The sequence below is a fragment of the Sminthopsis crassicaudata genome, chromosome 1 (assembly GCF_048593235.1).
Source record: "Sminthopsis crassicaudata isolate SCR6 chromosome 1, ASM4859323v1, whole genome shotgun sequence".
NCBI classification, from domain to species: Eukaryota; Metazoa; Chordata; class Mammalia; order Dasyuromorphia; family Dasyuridae; genus Sminthopsis; species Sminthopsis crassicaudata.
This window is the reverse complement of record NC_133617.1, coordinates 541454134-541469298: the sequence shown is the minus strand read 5'-3', so window position 1 is coordinate 541469298 and position 15165 is coordinate 541454134. Positions and strand designations below refer to the sequence as shown.

Sequence of the window (15165 nt, the reverse complement as noted above, 5' to 3'; positions counted from 1 at the left end):
CTATTATGCCCTTTGTGAGCCAATACTGATGAGAGTAAAGTTCAAGTGATACCCATCACCCACCCTCCCATCTTTCCTTCCTATGTAATAAGGTTTTGTGCCTCTCTTCTTTCTCATCCTTTAAATATATTCCCTGAAATTCACCTTTTATCAGTACCCTACTATCAGTGGCACAGTTTTTTCAAGGATCATCTTCCCATATAGGGATGAAACAATTCAACTCCATTGAATCCCTTAGGTTTTCTTTATCTTTATCCCCTGTAAAAATTCTCTAGGATCTTGATATTAAAGAAAAATTTTTTGTTCAAATCTGTTTTTTTTCCTTATGAAAGTCTTGAAGTCCTTCTATTTCATTGTATGAACATTTTTTCTCCTTGAATATTATGCTAACTTGTGCTAGGTAGGTGATTCTCAGGTGTAGTCCTAGCCCCTTTGCCTTCTGGAACATCATGTAACATAACCTCTGTTTCTTTAATATTGAAGCTGTTAATTCTTGTTTAATTCTGATTGTATCTCCCTGGTATTTCTTTCTGGACACTTGCAATATTTTTCTTTGATCTTATAATTCTGAAATTTGGCTATAATGTTGCTTTGAATGAATTTCTTTCTTGAGATGATTGACAGATTCTTTCAGTATTTATTTTGTTCTATGGTTCTAGGATATCAGGGCAGTTTTCCTTTATAATTTCTTTGAAGGATGCTGTCCACATCCCCCTTTTGATTATAGTTTTTAGGTAGTCCAACAATTCTGACATTGTCTCTCCTGGTTCTATTTTTCAGGTCACTTTTCCAATGAAGTATTTTGCATTTTCTTCTACTTTTCCATTCTTTTGAACTTGTTTAATTGATTCTTGATATTTCATAGAGTCATTAGTTTCCACTTGTATTCATCTAACTTTTAAGGAGTTGTTTTCCTCAGCTAGTTTTTTGTATTCCCTCTTTAATTCAGCCAACTGTACTTTTTAAGGAATTGTTTTCATCAGTGAATTTTTGTGTCCCCTGGACAACTGGGGTTGACCAATTCTATTTTTTAAGCATTTATTTTCTTTTTCTTTTTCCAAGCTGTTAACATCTCTTTTCATAGTTCTTAGAAGAAAAGAAGAATTATTGCATCACTCTCATTTCTTTTCCCAGGTTTTTTTTCTACCTCTCTTTTATGATTGTTAAGCTCTTTTTTGAGCTCATCCATGAGGTTTTTTGGGGCTTCAGACCACTTCTCATTTTTCTGAGGGGTTTTGCCCATGTGTATTTTGACATTATTGTCCTTTTCTGAGTTTGGGTGAGATTCTTGTGTTCAAATTCTTTTTGTGTTGTTTTTTGCTCATGTTTTTAAATTTGAGCTCTGCTTCTGGAATGGAAGAGATACTGTCTCAGGTTCTCACTGTTTGCTTAGTGCTGCACTGATGTTGTCCTGAGGCTCATAGGGGACTTCTATATCTAGTTCTGTGCATTTCTCTGTGGCTATACTGAAGCACTATGAGATCTGGCCAGTAGCAACTCTCTGTTTGCCCAGGCCTGTGTTGAAATATGAGGCAGTTCTCAGAATTGGAGTCTACCAATTTCCCTGACTATTATGAGGCATGTGGATGTTTGGGGTTCCCTGGTGTTGGTGTTTGGCTCAGGATCTCTCCCTGGTTTGCTGAGGTAGGGCTTGCTGCTGGTTGCTGGGATGCTTCCTTCCTGGGACTGTGTTCTCTTTTTACCCAAGTGAGACAGACATTTCTTCCAAAAAATAGTTTCTTTCAAGTTTCTTAAGCTAAAAGATTATTTCATCCTGCTTTTTTTGCTGGTTTTGCTATTCCAGGCTGTTTTGGGGTGCTGTTTATATTTTGGGGGGAACTAAAAGGACTGTCATGGAGAAGAAAGATCAGATTTTTTCTTTTTGGCTCTAGAGGGCAGAACAAAGAAGGATAGATAGAGATTGCATAGAGACAAATTTAGGCTTGATATCAGGAAAAATTTCTTCACAATGAGTGAAATTCCATCCACAAGTGGAGTCTAAGGAGTTAGTCTAGAAAGTCACTTTTCAACAGAAAAAGAAAAATATAGATTAATCTCCCTAATGAATATTGATGCTAAAATCTTAAATAAGATATTATCAAAAAGACTACAGAAAATCATCCCCAGGATAATACATCATGATCAAGTAGGATTTATACCAGGAATGCGGGGCTGGTTCAATATTAGGAAAAATATTAGTATAATTGACTATATCAATAACCAAATTAATAAAAACCATATGATCATCTCAATAGATGCAGAAAAAGCATTTGATAAAATCCAACATCCATTCCTATTAAAAACACTTGAGAGTATAGGAATAAATGGACTTTTCCTCAAAATAATCAGGAGCATCTATTTAAAACCATCAGTAAGCATCATATGTAATGGAGATAAACTGCAACCATTCCCAATAAGATCAGGAGTGAAACAAGGTTGCCTACTATCACCATTCCTATTCAAAATTGTATTAGAAATGCTAGCTTTGGCAATAAGAGTGGAGAAAGAGATAAAAGGAATTACAGTAGGTAATGAGGAAACCAAATTATCACTCTTTGCTGATGATATAATGGTATGCTTAGAGAACCCCAAAGATTCTACTAAAAAGCTATTAGAAATAATCCATACCTTTTGCAAAGTTGCGGGATACAAAATAAATTCACATAAATCATCAGCATTCTTATATATCACGAACAAAATCCAACAGACTTACAAAGAGAAATTCCATTTAAAGTAACTACTGATAGTATAAAATATTTAGGAATCTATCTGCCAAGGGAAAATCAGAAACTATATGAGCAAAACTACAAAATACTTTCCACACAAATCAAGTCTGATCTAACCAATTGGAAAAATATTAAATGTTCTTGGATAGGGCAAGCAAATATAATAAAGATGACAGTACTACCTAAACTAAACTTTTTATTTAGCGCTATACCAATCAGACTCCCAAAAAACTATTTTAATGATCTAGAAAAAATAACAACAAAATTTATATGGAAAAACAAAAGGTCAAGAATTTCAAGGGAATTAATGAAAAAAAAAATCAAATGAAGGTGGCCTAGTTGTACCAGATCTAAAATTATATTTTATAATATAAATTTTATAATATAAAACTGCTTTATAGCAGCAGTTACCAAAATCATTTGGTATTGGCTAAGAAATAGACTAGTTGATCAGTGGAATAGGTTAACTTTAATAATCTAGTATTTTACAAACCCAAGGACCTCAGTTTTTGGGATAAGAACTCAATTTTAACAAAAATTGCTGGGAAAATGGGAAATTAATATGGCAGAAATTAGACATTGACCCACACTTAACACCATACACCCAAATCAGATCAAAATGGGTTCATGATCTAGGCATAAAGAATGAGATTATAAATAAATTAGAAGAACATAGGATAGTTTACCTCTCAGACCTGTGGAGGAGGAATGAATTTATGTCCAAAGAAGAACTAGAGGTCATTATTGATCACAAAGTAGAAAACTTTGATTATATCAAATTGAAAACTTTTTGTACAAACAAAACTAATGCAGATAAGATTAGAAGGGAAACAATAAATTGGGAAAACATTTTTATAGTCAAAGGTTCTGATAAAGGCCTCATTTCCAAAATATATAGAGAATTGACTCTAATTTATAAGAAATCAAGCCATTCTTCAATTGATAAATGCTCAAAGGATATGAACAGACAATTCTCAGATGAAGAAATTGAAACTATTTCTAGCCATATGAAAATATGCTCCAAGTCATTATTAATCAGAGAAATGCAAATTAAGACAACTTTGAAATATCACTGCATACCTGTCAGATTGGCTAAAATGACAGGGAAAGATAATGCGCAATGTTGGAGGGGATGTGGGAAAACAGGGACACTGATACATTGTTGGTGGAATTGTGAATACATCCAGACATTCTGGAGAGCAATTTGGAACTTTGCTCAAAAAGTTTTCAAACTGTGCATACCTTTTGACCCAGTAGTGTTACTACTGGGCTTAGATCCGAAAGAGATGTTAAAGAAGGGAAAGGGACCTTTATATGCAAGAATGTTTGTGGCAGCCCTCTTTGTAGTGGCCAGAAACTGGAAACTAAGTGGATGCCCCTCAATTGGAGAATGGCTGAATAAATTGTGGTATATGAATATTATGGAATATTATTGTTCTATAAGAAATGACCAACAGGATGATTTCTGAAAGCCCTGGAGAGACTTACACGAACTGATGCTGAGTGAAATGAGCAGGACCAAGAGATTGTTCAACAACAATACTGTATAATGATCAATTCTGATGGATGTGGTCATTTTCAACAATGAGATGAACCAAATCAGTGCCAGGAGAGCAGTAATGAACTGAATCAGCTACACCCAGCGAAAAAACTCTGGGAGATGACTATGAACCACTACATAAAATTTCCAATCCCTCTATTTTTGTCTGCCTGCATTTTTTATTTCCTTCACAGGCTATTTGTACACTATTTCAAAGTCAGATTCTTTTTGTACAGCAAAACAACTGTTTGGACATGTATACATATAGTGTATTTAATTTATACTTTAACATATTTAATATATATTTTTCTACCTGCCAATGGGGAGAGGAGGGAAGGAAGGGAAAAATTAGAACAAAAAATTTGGCAATTGTCAATGTTGTAAAAGCATATATCTGGTAAATAAAAAGTATTAATTAAAAAAAAAAGTCACTTTTCAGATATGTAGTAGAAGAGATTTGTTCAGTATCACTTTGTCTCTTGTCTCTTTCTGGGAAAGCTGTCAGGTGCTGGTGAAAACAAAAGCTAAACTAGGCTTTTTTTCACTGCTGGCTCATTTCCATTTGTTTTTTAAACCAGCTTCTGTAGACACTTTAGTTATTTAGACTATATTTTGGAATATCTCACTGATCATCTGAATGAACAAAATTCTTTTTTGCATAAAGATAAGATATTTTTAATTTGACATTTTGGTCATAGTTTGGATATGTTATATTCAAATAATGTATTCATGAATCCAGAGCTTAGCAGTGTATTACAGGTGGCTAGCATATTTGGGAGTTAGTTTGAATTACATTTGTAAAGATTATATCACCATGGTTGCACTAGAGAATGTAAGGTTAGTAAAAAGTAAAATGCTGAGCTTGTTTCTTATGAAGATGATAATAACTTCATCAAGACTAATAATTATCCTTTTTATGTGGTAATACCTTGTAAAAATGTTAGGTTTTTATCCCACAAAAAGAGTAATTCAATTTATTTCAGTAAACCTTATTTGTTAGTAAGGCACCCTGTCTTGTGTTTTTATTTTTACTCAAATTTACTTAAGAAGTATTTGATAGATTGAAAGCAACACAAAAAGCTTAGTAAAATCTTTTTTATTTAGTATTTTTATTGAGGAGAAACTATTCATGAGAATATTATCATTATGAATAATAAAAAACATGCAGGAATGAGTAACTGGGTAAATTGTTATAAAAGAGGCATATGGATCTGATTCTGTGTGGGAAAAGAAAGTTATAGTCACTGCTAATTCTTTTAGTCCAATAAAGCCATGAGAAGAGAGATTTTACTAAATGGTATCTTTTTACTTTGAAAAAGTTCTGCCTCTAGTTGTGTGACTAGTTAATTCTTAATACCTGTGTGATCTTAAGCAAGTCACTTTACCATGCTAGGGTACAGTTCCCCTCTTTGTAAAAGGAGGGAATTGGACTCTGTGGTCTCTAAGTTCCTTTTTAGTTCTAAATCTAAATATGGGAATATCACAGTATTTTTCTTTACTGATGACTAGCAGCACTACTGCAAGGGAAGCATGTGGGAGTATGGTTGTGGGAGGAAGAGAAGTTATTATTACTAAACAGTTTAAATTTTTGTGATAGTGCATCTCATTAATTTGTTTGTTATTTCTGAATTAATATATATATATATATGATGATAAAAATGTAAAGAAATATATATGAACTAAATATCCCATAAATGGTTATTTCAGAGATTCCTCTAGTACGATGTCATGCAACTATTGTTTATAAAGCACATATAATTTGATGATGTGATAAGGTTCCTATACTTTAATAATGAAAAAGTCCTGAAAACTTAAGTAGACTCAACATAAAGTCATTGTTTTGAAACTATTGCATTTATTTTGTATGTAAATATAGGAGAAAGCCTCTGATAAAGTGTAGGAAATTTACCATAACAAATGCATTTCCTTTCACTCAACTGTAGCATGGTACAGATTAAATTCAACAGTATATGTAATATATTCTTAATTCCTAAAGGGGAAATATAGGATTCACTAAGGAGGACTAATGTGGAAAATGTTATATTCTTTTACATTTTACAAGATGTGAACAGATGGAAAGAATTATGCCAATTGGTAGAAAAATTTGTATGTTGTATATAGCTCACCTCTAAAGAGTGTTAGCTAGTTTTCCAAGAATACTCACCTAACTTTTAGTTATTTCTTGTAGTTTCTTAACCCCCCCCCCAAAAAAAAAAATATATATATATATATATATTTTAATAATTCACTTTATCTTTCTCTTAGATGAGTATTGAAAGTATTTTTTATTAAAAGTATTGATTTAAAACTAAAACAATCAACAAAGACTTATTGAGTCTACTGTGTACTAGATGTTATGTTAGTAAAGTAAGAATCAGAGAGATGTAACCCAGATTTCCTAATTGCATATATGGTGATTGTGTCATATGCCACTTAGCTACTTAATGAAAATACATTCTTTCAAAAGAAAAAAAAAGATAATTTGGAATTATTGATTTATAAAAGGATAACAGTGCTTTGGAAGACTTCACTCTCACATTAAGTCCCCACTGTCCTAGTTGACTTCTGGTGCCTATTACATAGGCAATATACATACAAGCCCAGCCATGTTTCATTTTACTTCACATATATCACCACCATTTTCTTGAATTACTAGTTCTGGAATCCTAATCAAATACTGTCATTGCTCTTGGAAAGGAGTGTGTTGGATTTATTCCATCCTTGAGATTTTCAAAACCAAAATATCCCTTTTTGGCCACTACTTCTGTCTCTTCCTATTAAAGTGCTCTTCAGTGACAGAAACTCTCTTTGCTTTTCTGTTTGTTACAAGTTCTTGATGTACAGTAAACACTTAATAAATGTTTTTTTTTTCTTTCATTCTTCCATAAGACTTTTTAAGGAATAAATTCTTATAACACATTAAAATATGATTCAATTTTGGGGAAAAATAAATGTACATATGAGGTACTTCAAAATCATTGAAAACAGAATCATTTTTGAGTCATTAGTTTCCATTCTGAATTTTTATAATTTCCTTCTCTCTCCGTGTTCATCTTTGCAGCACTCATAGCCATTGGACGATACAGCATGACAATAGAGACTGTAGATGTTGGATGGTGTAAAGAAATTACAGATCAAGGAGCCACCCTGATTGCACAGAGCAGCAAGTCTCTCAGATATTTAGGGCTGATGCGATGTGATAAGGTAAGAAATTTATATTCAATTGAATTAACTTTTAGAATGAAAATTCCTGAAAAAAAAAATTCCTGAAAATGCCTGATAATATCAGTATCAATTAATTTTGCTTTTTTTCTTGTTTGTTTTTAGCAATTATAACTCCATGTCCTTAAGTCTATAGAGAGGATGAAATAGACAATAATAAGGCTTTAATTTTAAGGTTTCTAACATTTGAACTTTTTCTAGAATTCCATATTTCTTGACTCAGACTTATTCCAAATATTTTTTATGAGTATATTGCTTATTACTGCCACTTTGGATTTGGTTTTGTTTAAATCACAGAGCAGCATGGATGTCACATCTCTGAGCATGTGATTCATCTGTTTATTTGTTCAATTAATAAATATTTATCAAGTATGCATAATACCAGCTATTGAATGTGTATAATATAGAGCTGGGAGTTGGTGGCCTCTGCCCTCATGAAACTTACAGTCTAATAGGTTCTTAAGATAAAAAAACTTATGATTATAATTTATATATAATGTTTTATGCAAATTATATATTTACAAAACAAAGCACCAAGTGAACTCCAAGTGAAGATGTAGCATAAAGTAGTGTCAAACACATATAGATCTTTTAATACTTTAAAAAAGCCAGTGGTGGCTATGAAAGAGTTTGGCTTCAGCCTTTTCCCAAAATATTTTGTCACTTAACATTTTCTGAGAAAAGTTTTGTGATTCTATATTACTTTTCACTTTAAATTGCTAGTTCCAGGTGAACTTAGGAAAAATAGGTAAAACTAAGTATACAAAGTAAATGATGGCCTAAGTTTTCTAAATGTAACACTGGGTAGTGGGGAACTGAAATAGGCCAGGTCTGAATGATTGTTGTCTCATTTTGTTTTGGGTCATTTTGCATATCTTAACAATAATACTAAGCTATAAAATAATAATAATAATAATAATAATAATAATAATAAAATATATACAAATCAGTGCTTGTCCTCTACAGTTTGATTATGCTATAAAATCTTTATTATAATCTCCCAGCCTAGACTAGAAAGCAGCCTGATTTAGTAGCTAAGCAATAGCTGTGAGACATTGTCAAGTTACTGTTATTAATTCTTTTTAACTTAATTTGTTGCTTATCTAAAAACTTACTTGAGCTTTATTATTATTACACAAACACAAAAAGACACATTTGAAAGGGCTTCAGAAACAAATGACAACAAAGGAAGGTTCCCTGCCATCTACTGCAAAAAATACCTGACATCAAAATGTTTGTTTAAAAAGAAATATATCTTTCTATAAGGTCACATTTTTTCTAAACTATTCTTTTTTAGATTTCTTAAATAAGTACTGGTGCCTCTAAGTTTTAAGTATGGAAACTCATATGTCCTACATGCTATAGAATAGCAGCATCTCAACTACATGTACTAGCCAATATGAGACTTACTATAGTAGCTGAAGTATTGTTACGTGTCTATTTTAGTATTTTAGTATTTAGTATTTTAGTATAGTATAGATTTGAGGCTCAGTGAAGGAGAAGATTCAATCAGTATCCCAACAGCATGGGGTGTTTATTTACTTTCCTTTTTATCATATTGTAAAGGGCACAATGTAAATGAATTTACATTTTCCTTTATACATAACATACCTGTATTTACTTTGGATTTTAAAGTTTTTGTTAAGAGTCAGACAGAATTAGAAAATCTTTGTTTTCTGTAATACCTACAGTATTGAGTAGTTAATATTTTGGTCCACTAATTCTTGTTATCAGAGGTGAGAGCTTGGTTTCCAAGACAGGTATTTTGTTTCATAGCTTCTTTGCTTTCAGATAGCACAACTTTTGAAATAATTATACAAATAGTGAATTCTTCAGTCTATGCATATGGGATATTTTCTGAATGGACTCATATGCTGATTATTCCAAACTAAAATAACTATGGCAGAATATTTGTACATTAAAAAGATTATTTTACAAATATTTTTATAATTGTATAATTCATAAAAAATAAATGCAAATAGTTATGTTTGTTTTAAAGAAGTGTTTCATATTTTGACTACAAATAATCAGAATGATGCTTCACAGATGACATTTTTAAATGCATAAAATAAAATATATAGAACTACTTGGAAGCCAATTATATTGAAATAGTTATTAAAATTTTTTTTAACTTTATGAATCCCAGGTTAAGAACCCCTGCCATTCAGACTTCTGATGTGCTTCAGGTCATCTTTCCTAATGTCTTAAGGGTAGTTTTAGGTACTGTCCCTGTGACTCATGATTGCCATTTGGATTTGACACCTCCAGATTTGACCATGGCTGGAAGACAAACCAGTATAAGAGAGTATACAGATTAGAACTGAAACTGACTACATAGGGGGGGTCCTCAAGTCAAGGGGTATCCTAGGATTGAGAAGAATAGTCCCTGGACTTTAGGTCAGAGGACTTGAGGCAAACTTAAAAATATCAACAGGAAATAGAGATAGTGATCCATTTTCTTACAATCACTTCTGTTCTATCAGATAATGATTAATAGTTCTATCAGATACTGATTAATAACAAGATATGTATAATATAGAATGGGAAGAGATTCAGACTTTCTCAGATTAATATTTATGAATATATGTAAAAGAAAAATTGTGCTGACTCATCCATTTTCAAAGAAAAGAGAGAACTAGGAAAAAGCACAGAATAAATGAGAGAATGATATCTATACATTTTTATACTCTTTGACATTAAAATCCATATGATTTTAAATGATTTTTAGAACCTTTCAAATCATAGTCTCTATATATTCAACAAAAAAAATGTATCCAATTTATTACTTTGAATGATCTGTATGTCAATGATAATTTTCCAGGCACATAATCAATCTAGGACACTGTGAAAAATAAACACAGGGACAAAAAAGGGAGCTTTGGAAACAATAGAAATATAAAAGAAGAATAAGAAAGAGAAAGAGAAAACAGAAAGGGAAATAAAATTTGGAACCAGAAACAGAGGAAATATACAGTCAGGAAGGATTAAGATCTGTGTTTGGTATTTTGTGAAAGAAAGAATTAAAGAAAAAATTTTTTTTTTTAAATTTTTCCTTACTCCTACAACCAAAACTGCTGAGTTAAAAGAAACAACTTAACAAACAGGCTGGATTGAGTTTCTATCCTATTCCTGTCCACCTGAAGGAAGTAACATTGATGATGCTTAACTTATGTATCTAGGGCAGGAAAATGATCTTTAATGTTTAGTCCACTTTCCTTCTTGGCCATATCGAGTAAATAACCTGGCCATAGTTACATAGTTAAGTATCAGTCCAAATGTGAAGTAAAACCTTGGGATTCTGAATTTAGCATTCTTCCCACCAGTTCCCAGCTGCCTAGTCTAAGATTGGCAAAGAGAAAGAGAAAGAGTGATGACTGGGATAATCCACAAACACAACTGCTTACAGAATTACTATGGATAGATTATTGTGCCTCTAATTTATGTTTACTTTGCATCAGATTCAAAATAGAATTTTAGCTAGGCTAATAATTTTTTTGCCTTGGGCCTTGTAAGAAATTTTGTTTTTAATTGTTTAATGAAATATATTTCCCCCTTTTCTTTCATGAGAAATACATACATGAAAACTCAATGAATTTTTTTGGTTAAAACATTGTGTAAAAAACCCAAGCCCTTCCCTCAACAAGTACAGCGGTCCCAAGGCAGTTGTAAAGATAGCTATTGCTTTAAGAAACCCGTGTTAGTACTTTTCCAGATTTCTGGAACGATAAGCATGTTAGAAGCTTTACTCTAGGTTTTAAAGCTGACGCCATTTAATCTTCTAAACTTTAGTGCATTGTAAGAACCAAGAGAAAAAAAAAGCTGTGTGAGACTCCTTTGATAAATTGAACTGAGTTTATATACTTAGGGACTGTTCAAAGAGTTACTTGACCTTGGGAATTAGAGTTGACCTCCAAATCACCTATCAACTTAACATGCATTTATTGAGTGGATTTAGTTAAAACTGCTTGTACTATCAACAGGATTTTAACAAGAGCATTATCTTTATTCTGGTTACTGCAGCAATAGATAGTCAGTGTCCTAGGTAATGGAAATCATTTTTACATCTTCAGCAGCAAAACTACAGATGCTAGCTAGACCTTATTCTTCTCATCATGTGATCTTTTCCTACTTATCACAGACAGCTTGGGGAGACAAGCAGACTAGAGAGGATTAACAACAGCAACAACCAAAAAAAAAAAAAAAAAATCAGAGAAAGCTCTAGGGCAAATGGAAATGAAATTCTGAGGGGTTAATGAAAAATGTTTTGGGCAAAAAAAAAAAAAAAAAAAAATTCAGAAATGAATGAACACTGTGGCATGGCTGCAGTTGAGAAGTAAAAGTCTCACCAGAGGCATTTTGGCTCCTTTGGGAAACCTTGGTGATAAAATACTGTACTAGAAACCTCTTGAAGTAGTGAGTTAATACAGAAATTTGGAGACGGAATGGCTGAATTATGAGCAATGAATAACATCATAAATATAGCCGTCTTCAGATGCCAAACCCTTGTGAAAAGCAATTGGAGAGAAAAAAGATAGAGCTTTTAAAAGATTTCTTTCACTTTGGATTTTTTTTTTTTTTAACTTCATGCAGAACTAATTTTATACACTGTTCATTTGATTTGAAAATGCCAACGTCTGGATCACCATTAGAGAACATTTGAGAGAGACAATCCCTGGCAAAATGTCTTGTTTGAAATCCTTGGGGTTTGTGTCCCTGCATATTTGCAGATTGAAAGGAGTGAAAGTTTACTGTTTTTTTCCACCTATTTTTGTCTCACCAGGCTTTCTGATTAGCAGGTATTTTTCTATGTTCTACTTTTAGAGATTTCTCCACAGTATTGCAAAAGCATCAGCTGCCACATTATATAAGATTTTTAAAGGTCCACCAAAATATTTTCTGACCAAAGCTGCTAGGAATCTCTTTGATATATAGTTGACATAAATTAGAATTACACAGGCATGAAGAGTTCTCCCAGAAAAGATCAGAGCCACTACTAGGGAAGGAAAGTGCCTCTGTTTGATTCCATTGATTACCCAACTGCCTGCAGGCAGGCAGCCTCTGTGGAGGCTGAGTAGTATTGATCTGGAACATGAAAATAATCAAATTAATTCATTTCTCATCAACCTGCCACTGTCATAACCTTTCCTCTCTTCTGCCCTGGTTTCTGAAACAACATAGTTTCGAAATTAAATGTTCCAGGACTTTTAATAAATGCTATTATATTTACCTTCAAAAATGCCAGCCTTCTTCAAAATAGGTTTTCTTAACAAGGAGGATTTAATAAGTTGTATTTCTTTAAACCCTATTTTATTTAAATAGCAGAGAAGTTTTATGTAATAAGTCAGTGAGAATCTAATAGAGTAAGCAAGTAATAGAAACCGGTTAGCTTTATAAAACCTAGACTTTACATCTCTTAAGTAGACAGATCAAGTTTTGTGTACTCAATTCTATCTGTATTTGAAAATTTAAGTAAAATGTGAATGAGAATTTTATTTGCTATTCTTATATACCATATCATTAAGAGAACATTGTAACATTAACAATTAATACCAGGATTTAAAAAGGAACTCAATATGGCTTTCTGAGAATCAGATAGCCATTGTGAGGAGAATGCAATCCACATTTTCATTACTTTCTTCTTACTTTGGTTTTAATGTAAATTTGTATGTTCCAGGCAAGAAAGCAAGAAGATATAATTACATTTTAAAAAATAAATTGATTTTATCTACTTTTCCCCTACTTCCTTAAAGTTTGGCACAAGAAACTTTGTGGCAGCTTTGCATGTGAGTGAACAGTTTAGAACAGTAAGTTGGTTTAATTATAATTAAAATAACTTGGTGGGTAGATCATATTTTCTGTTTTAGAAATGAAAAGGGTAATAGTAAGTTTTTAATAGAGCTCAAATTATATTCCATTTCTTTTAACAGAGTAACATGACTTCAAGTTTTGTGTGTTGTGACTTCTTTTTATGTTGTGATAGGTATAGAAAACTAGTGGGTGCTTCTGAGGTAAACTTTTAAACTAGAAAATATGGAGCCTTAACTATTCAACTATATTACCAGGCCCTGCTTTCTTTGTTGAGAAAGAATCCTATTTCCTATTGATATTTATTTTTCTATTTTCATCAAAAAATAGACAAAAAAGCACCCCACACAAAACTGATTCATTAAATTGGTTCAAAAAGTTGATCAAAATAATTATTGTACAAAGGATTTCTTGATTTAAAACATTAGACCCCATTTGTTGTTATTTATAATTTTGATATATGTGTGTATGTATGTAAAAAGAAAAAATATCATTTTATATTTAGATCTTTTCTGAATACCAACAGTTATTTATATTCAGATTTCTAAATAGATATTAATAAATATATTATAAAGAGAACATATTTTAACTGATAGTTAAACCAATTTGAGGAAATCGTTGAAATGTGTAAATTCTGATGGATAATAAATTCAGCAATCTTATCCATTGTTTACTTAGTGTCTCATATCATCTTTAGGCCCTATTTGAGAAAACTAATGCAGAAAATAGTCACTAAATATAAAACACATTTTTTTGATTCAGTTTTTTGCATTGATCATGTTCTACTGCTTAACTTTGAGAGTCTAGTTTAGAATCACACAGATGTGTTCCATAAATATGCTGCATTTAGTGACTATATATTAATTATCTTATTTTATTAGAAGCCAGGTTTTTCTAATAGCAAATCTTTTGCTGAGTTTTTTCAATACTGCAGAAGACTTAACAAATAGAAAACTCCCTCTGAAATTAGCCTGCATTCTTCACACACACACACACACACACACACACACACACACACACACACACACACACACACAGTTTTTAAGAGTCATTTGTTCCTGAAAGCCAGCACTAGGCTTCTTTTTTTTGTTCTTTTGTTTTATTTTTTATAACTATATCTTTTATTTCATGGGTAGATGGAGTTCCCAATGAGTAATATGCCTTACCCATGTAGATCTGTACTTTCTCTACAACTTCCTGACTCTAAAGTTAATTCTCCATTCACTACTCCATGCTGCTTTGCCTGTCACCTGGTTTTACATGAAAAGTCCTATCACTAGATTATTGTTCAGTGAAACACAATAAGCACACATCACTTGATATTTATATCTTGTCATTTATGTTTTGTACTTCTTGTCACAATAATGTCTAAAAAAGCTAACTTTTTTTTTTCTGACATGGGATCTTCTTTTGGCAGTCCACTAAGGCCCCATAGAAGAATATTTTTAAGTGCATGAAATGCATATGATTACAAAGGCTATTTTATGGTGCTGTTCATGCTCCTGGTCCTTTGCTGCCATCACAAATGTAATTCAAAGGAAAGAATATAATCTTTATTTATTGGAGAAAAGATGGCATGAAGCAAGAATTGTGACAACACTGAAAAAGCATAGCACTTCCAATCAAGGTAGACTAGAAATGAAATGACTGAATTTGATGAAGTTGACTCAGCTTATGAGTCTACATCTGAACAGATTCATTGCAATCTCTATTCTCTTCCCCACTCCCCCATTTTTAGACTTTTGAATTTTTACAACTAAAAAGTAATATTTTTAACCTTCACTCTTAAAAATTTGAGGCTACCTATAAGTAGTACAAAGTACCCTTTTTCAGAGCCAATTTGTTGTGATTATTCAGTAATTATCTAATTTA

At 32.1% G+C, this 15165-nt stretch overlaps 1 protein-coding gene across 1 annotated transcript in view; it reads left to right on the top strand.

Moving 5' to 3' along the window:
* Nucleotides 1–15165, top strand: part of FBXL17 (F-box and leucine rich repeat protein 17) — a 528599-nt gene that overhangs the window by 483630 nt on the left and 29804 nt on the right. The window contains exon 8 of the mRNA XM_074281924.1: nucleotides 7328–7470. Coding sequence (XP_074138025.1) covers nucleotides 7328–7470 — 143 coding nt within the window. The remainder of the gene's footprint in view (nucleotides 1–7327; nucleotides 7471–15165) is intronic.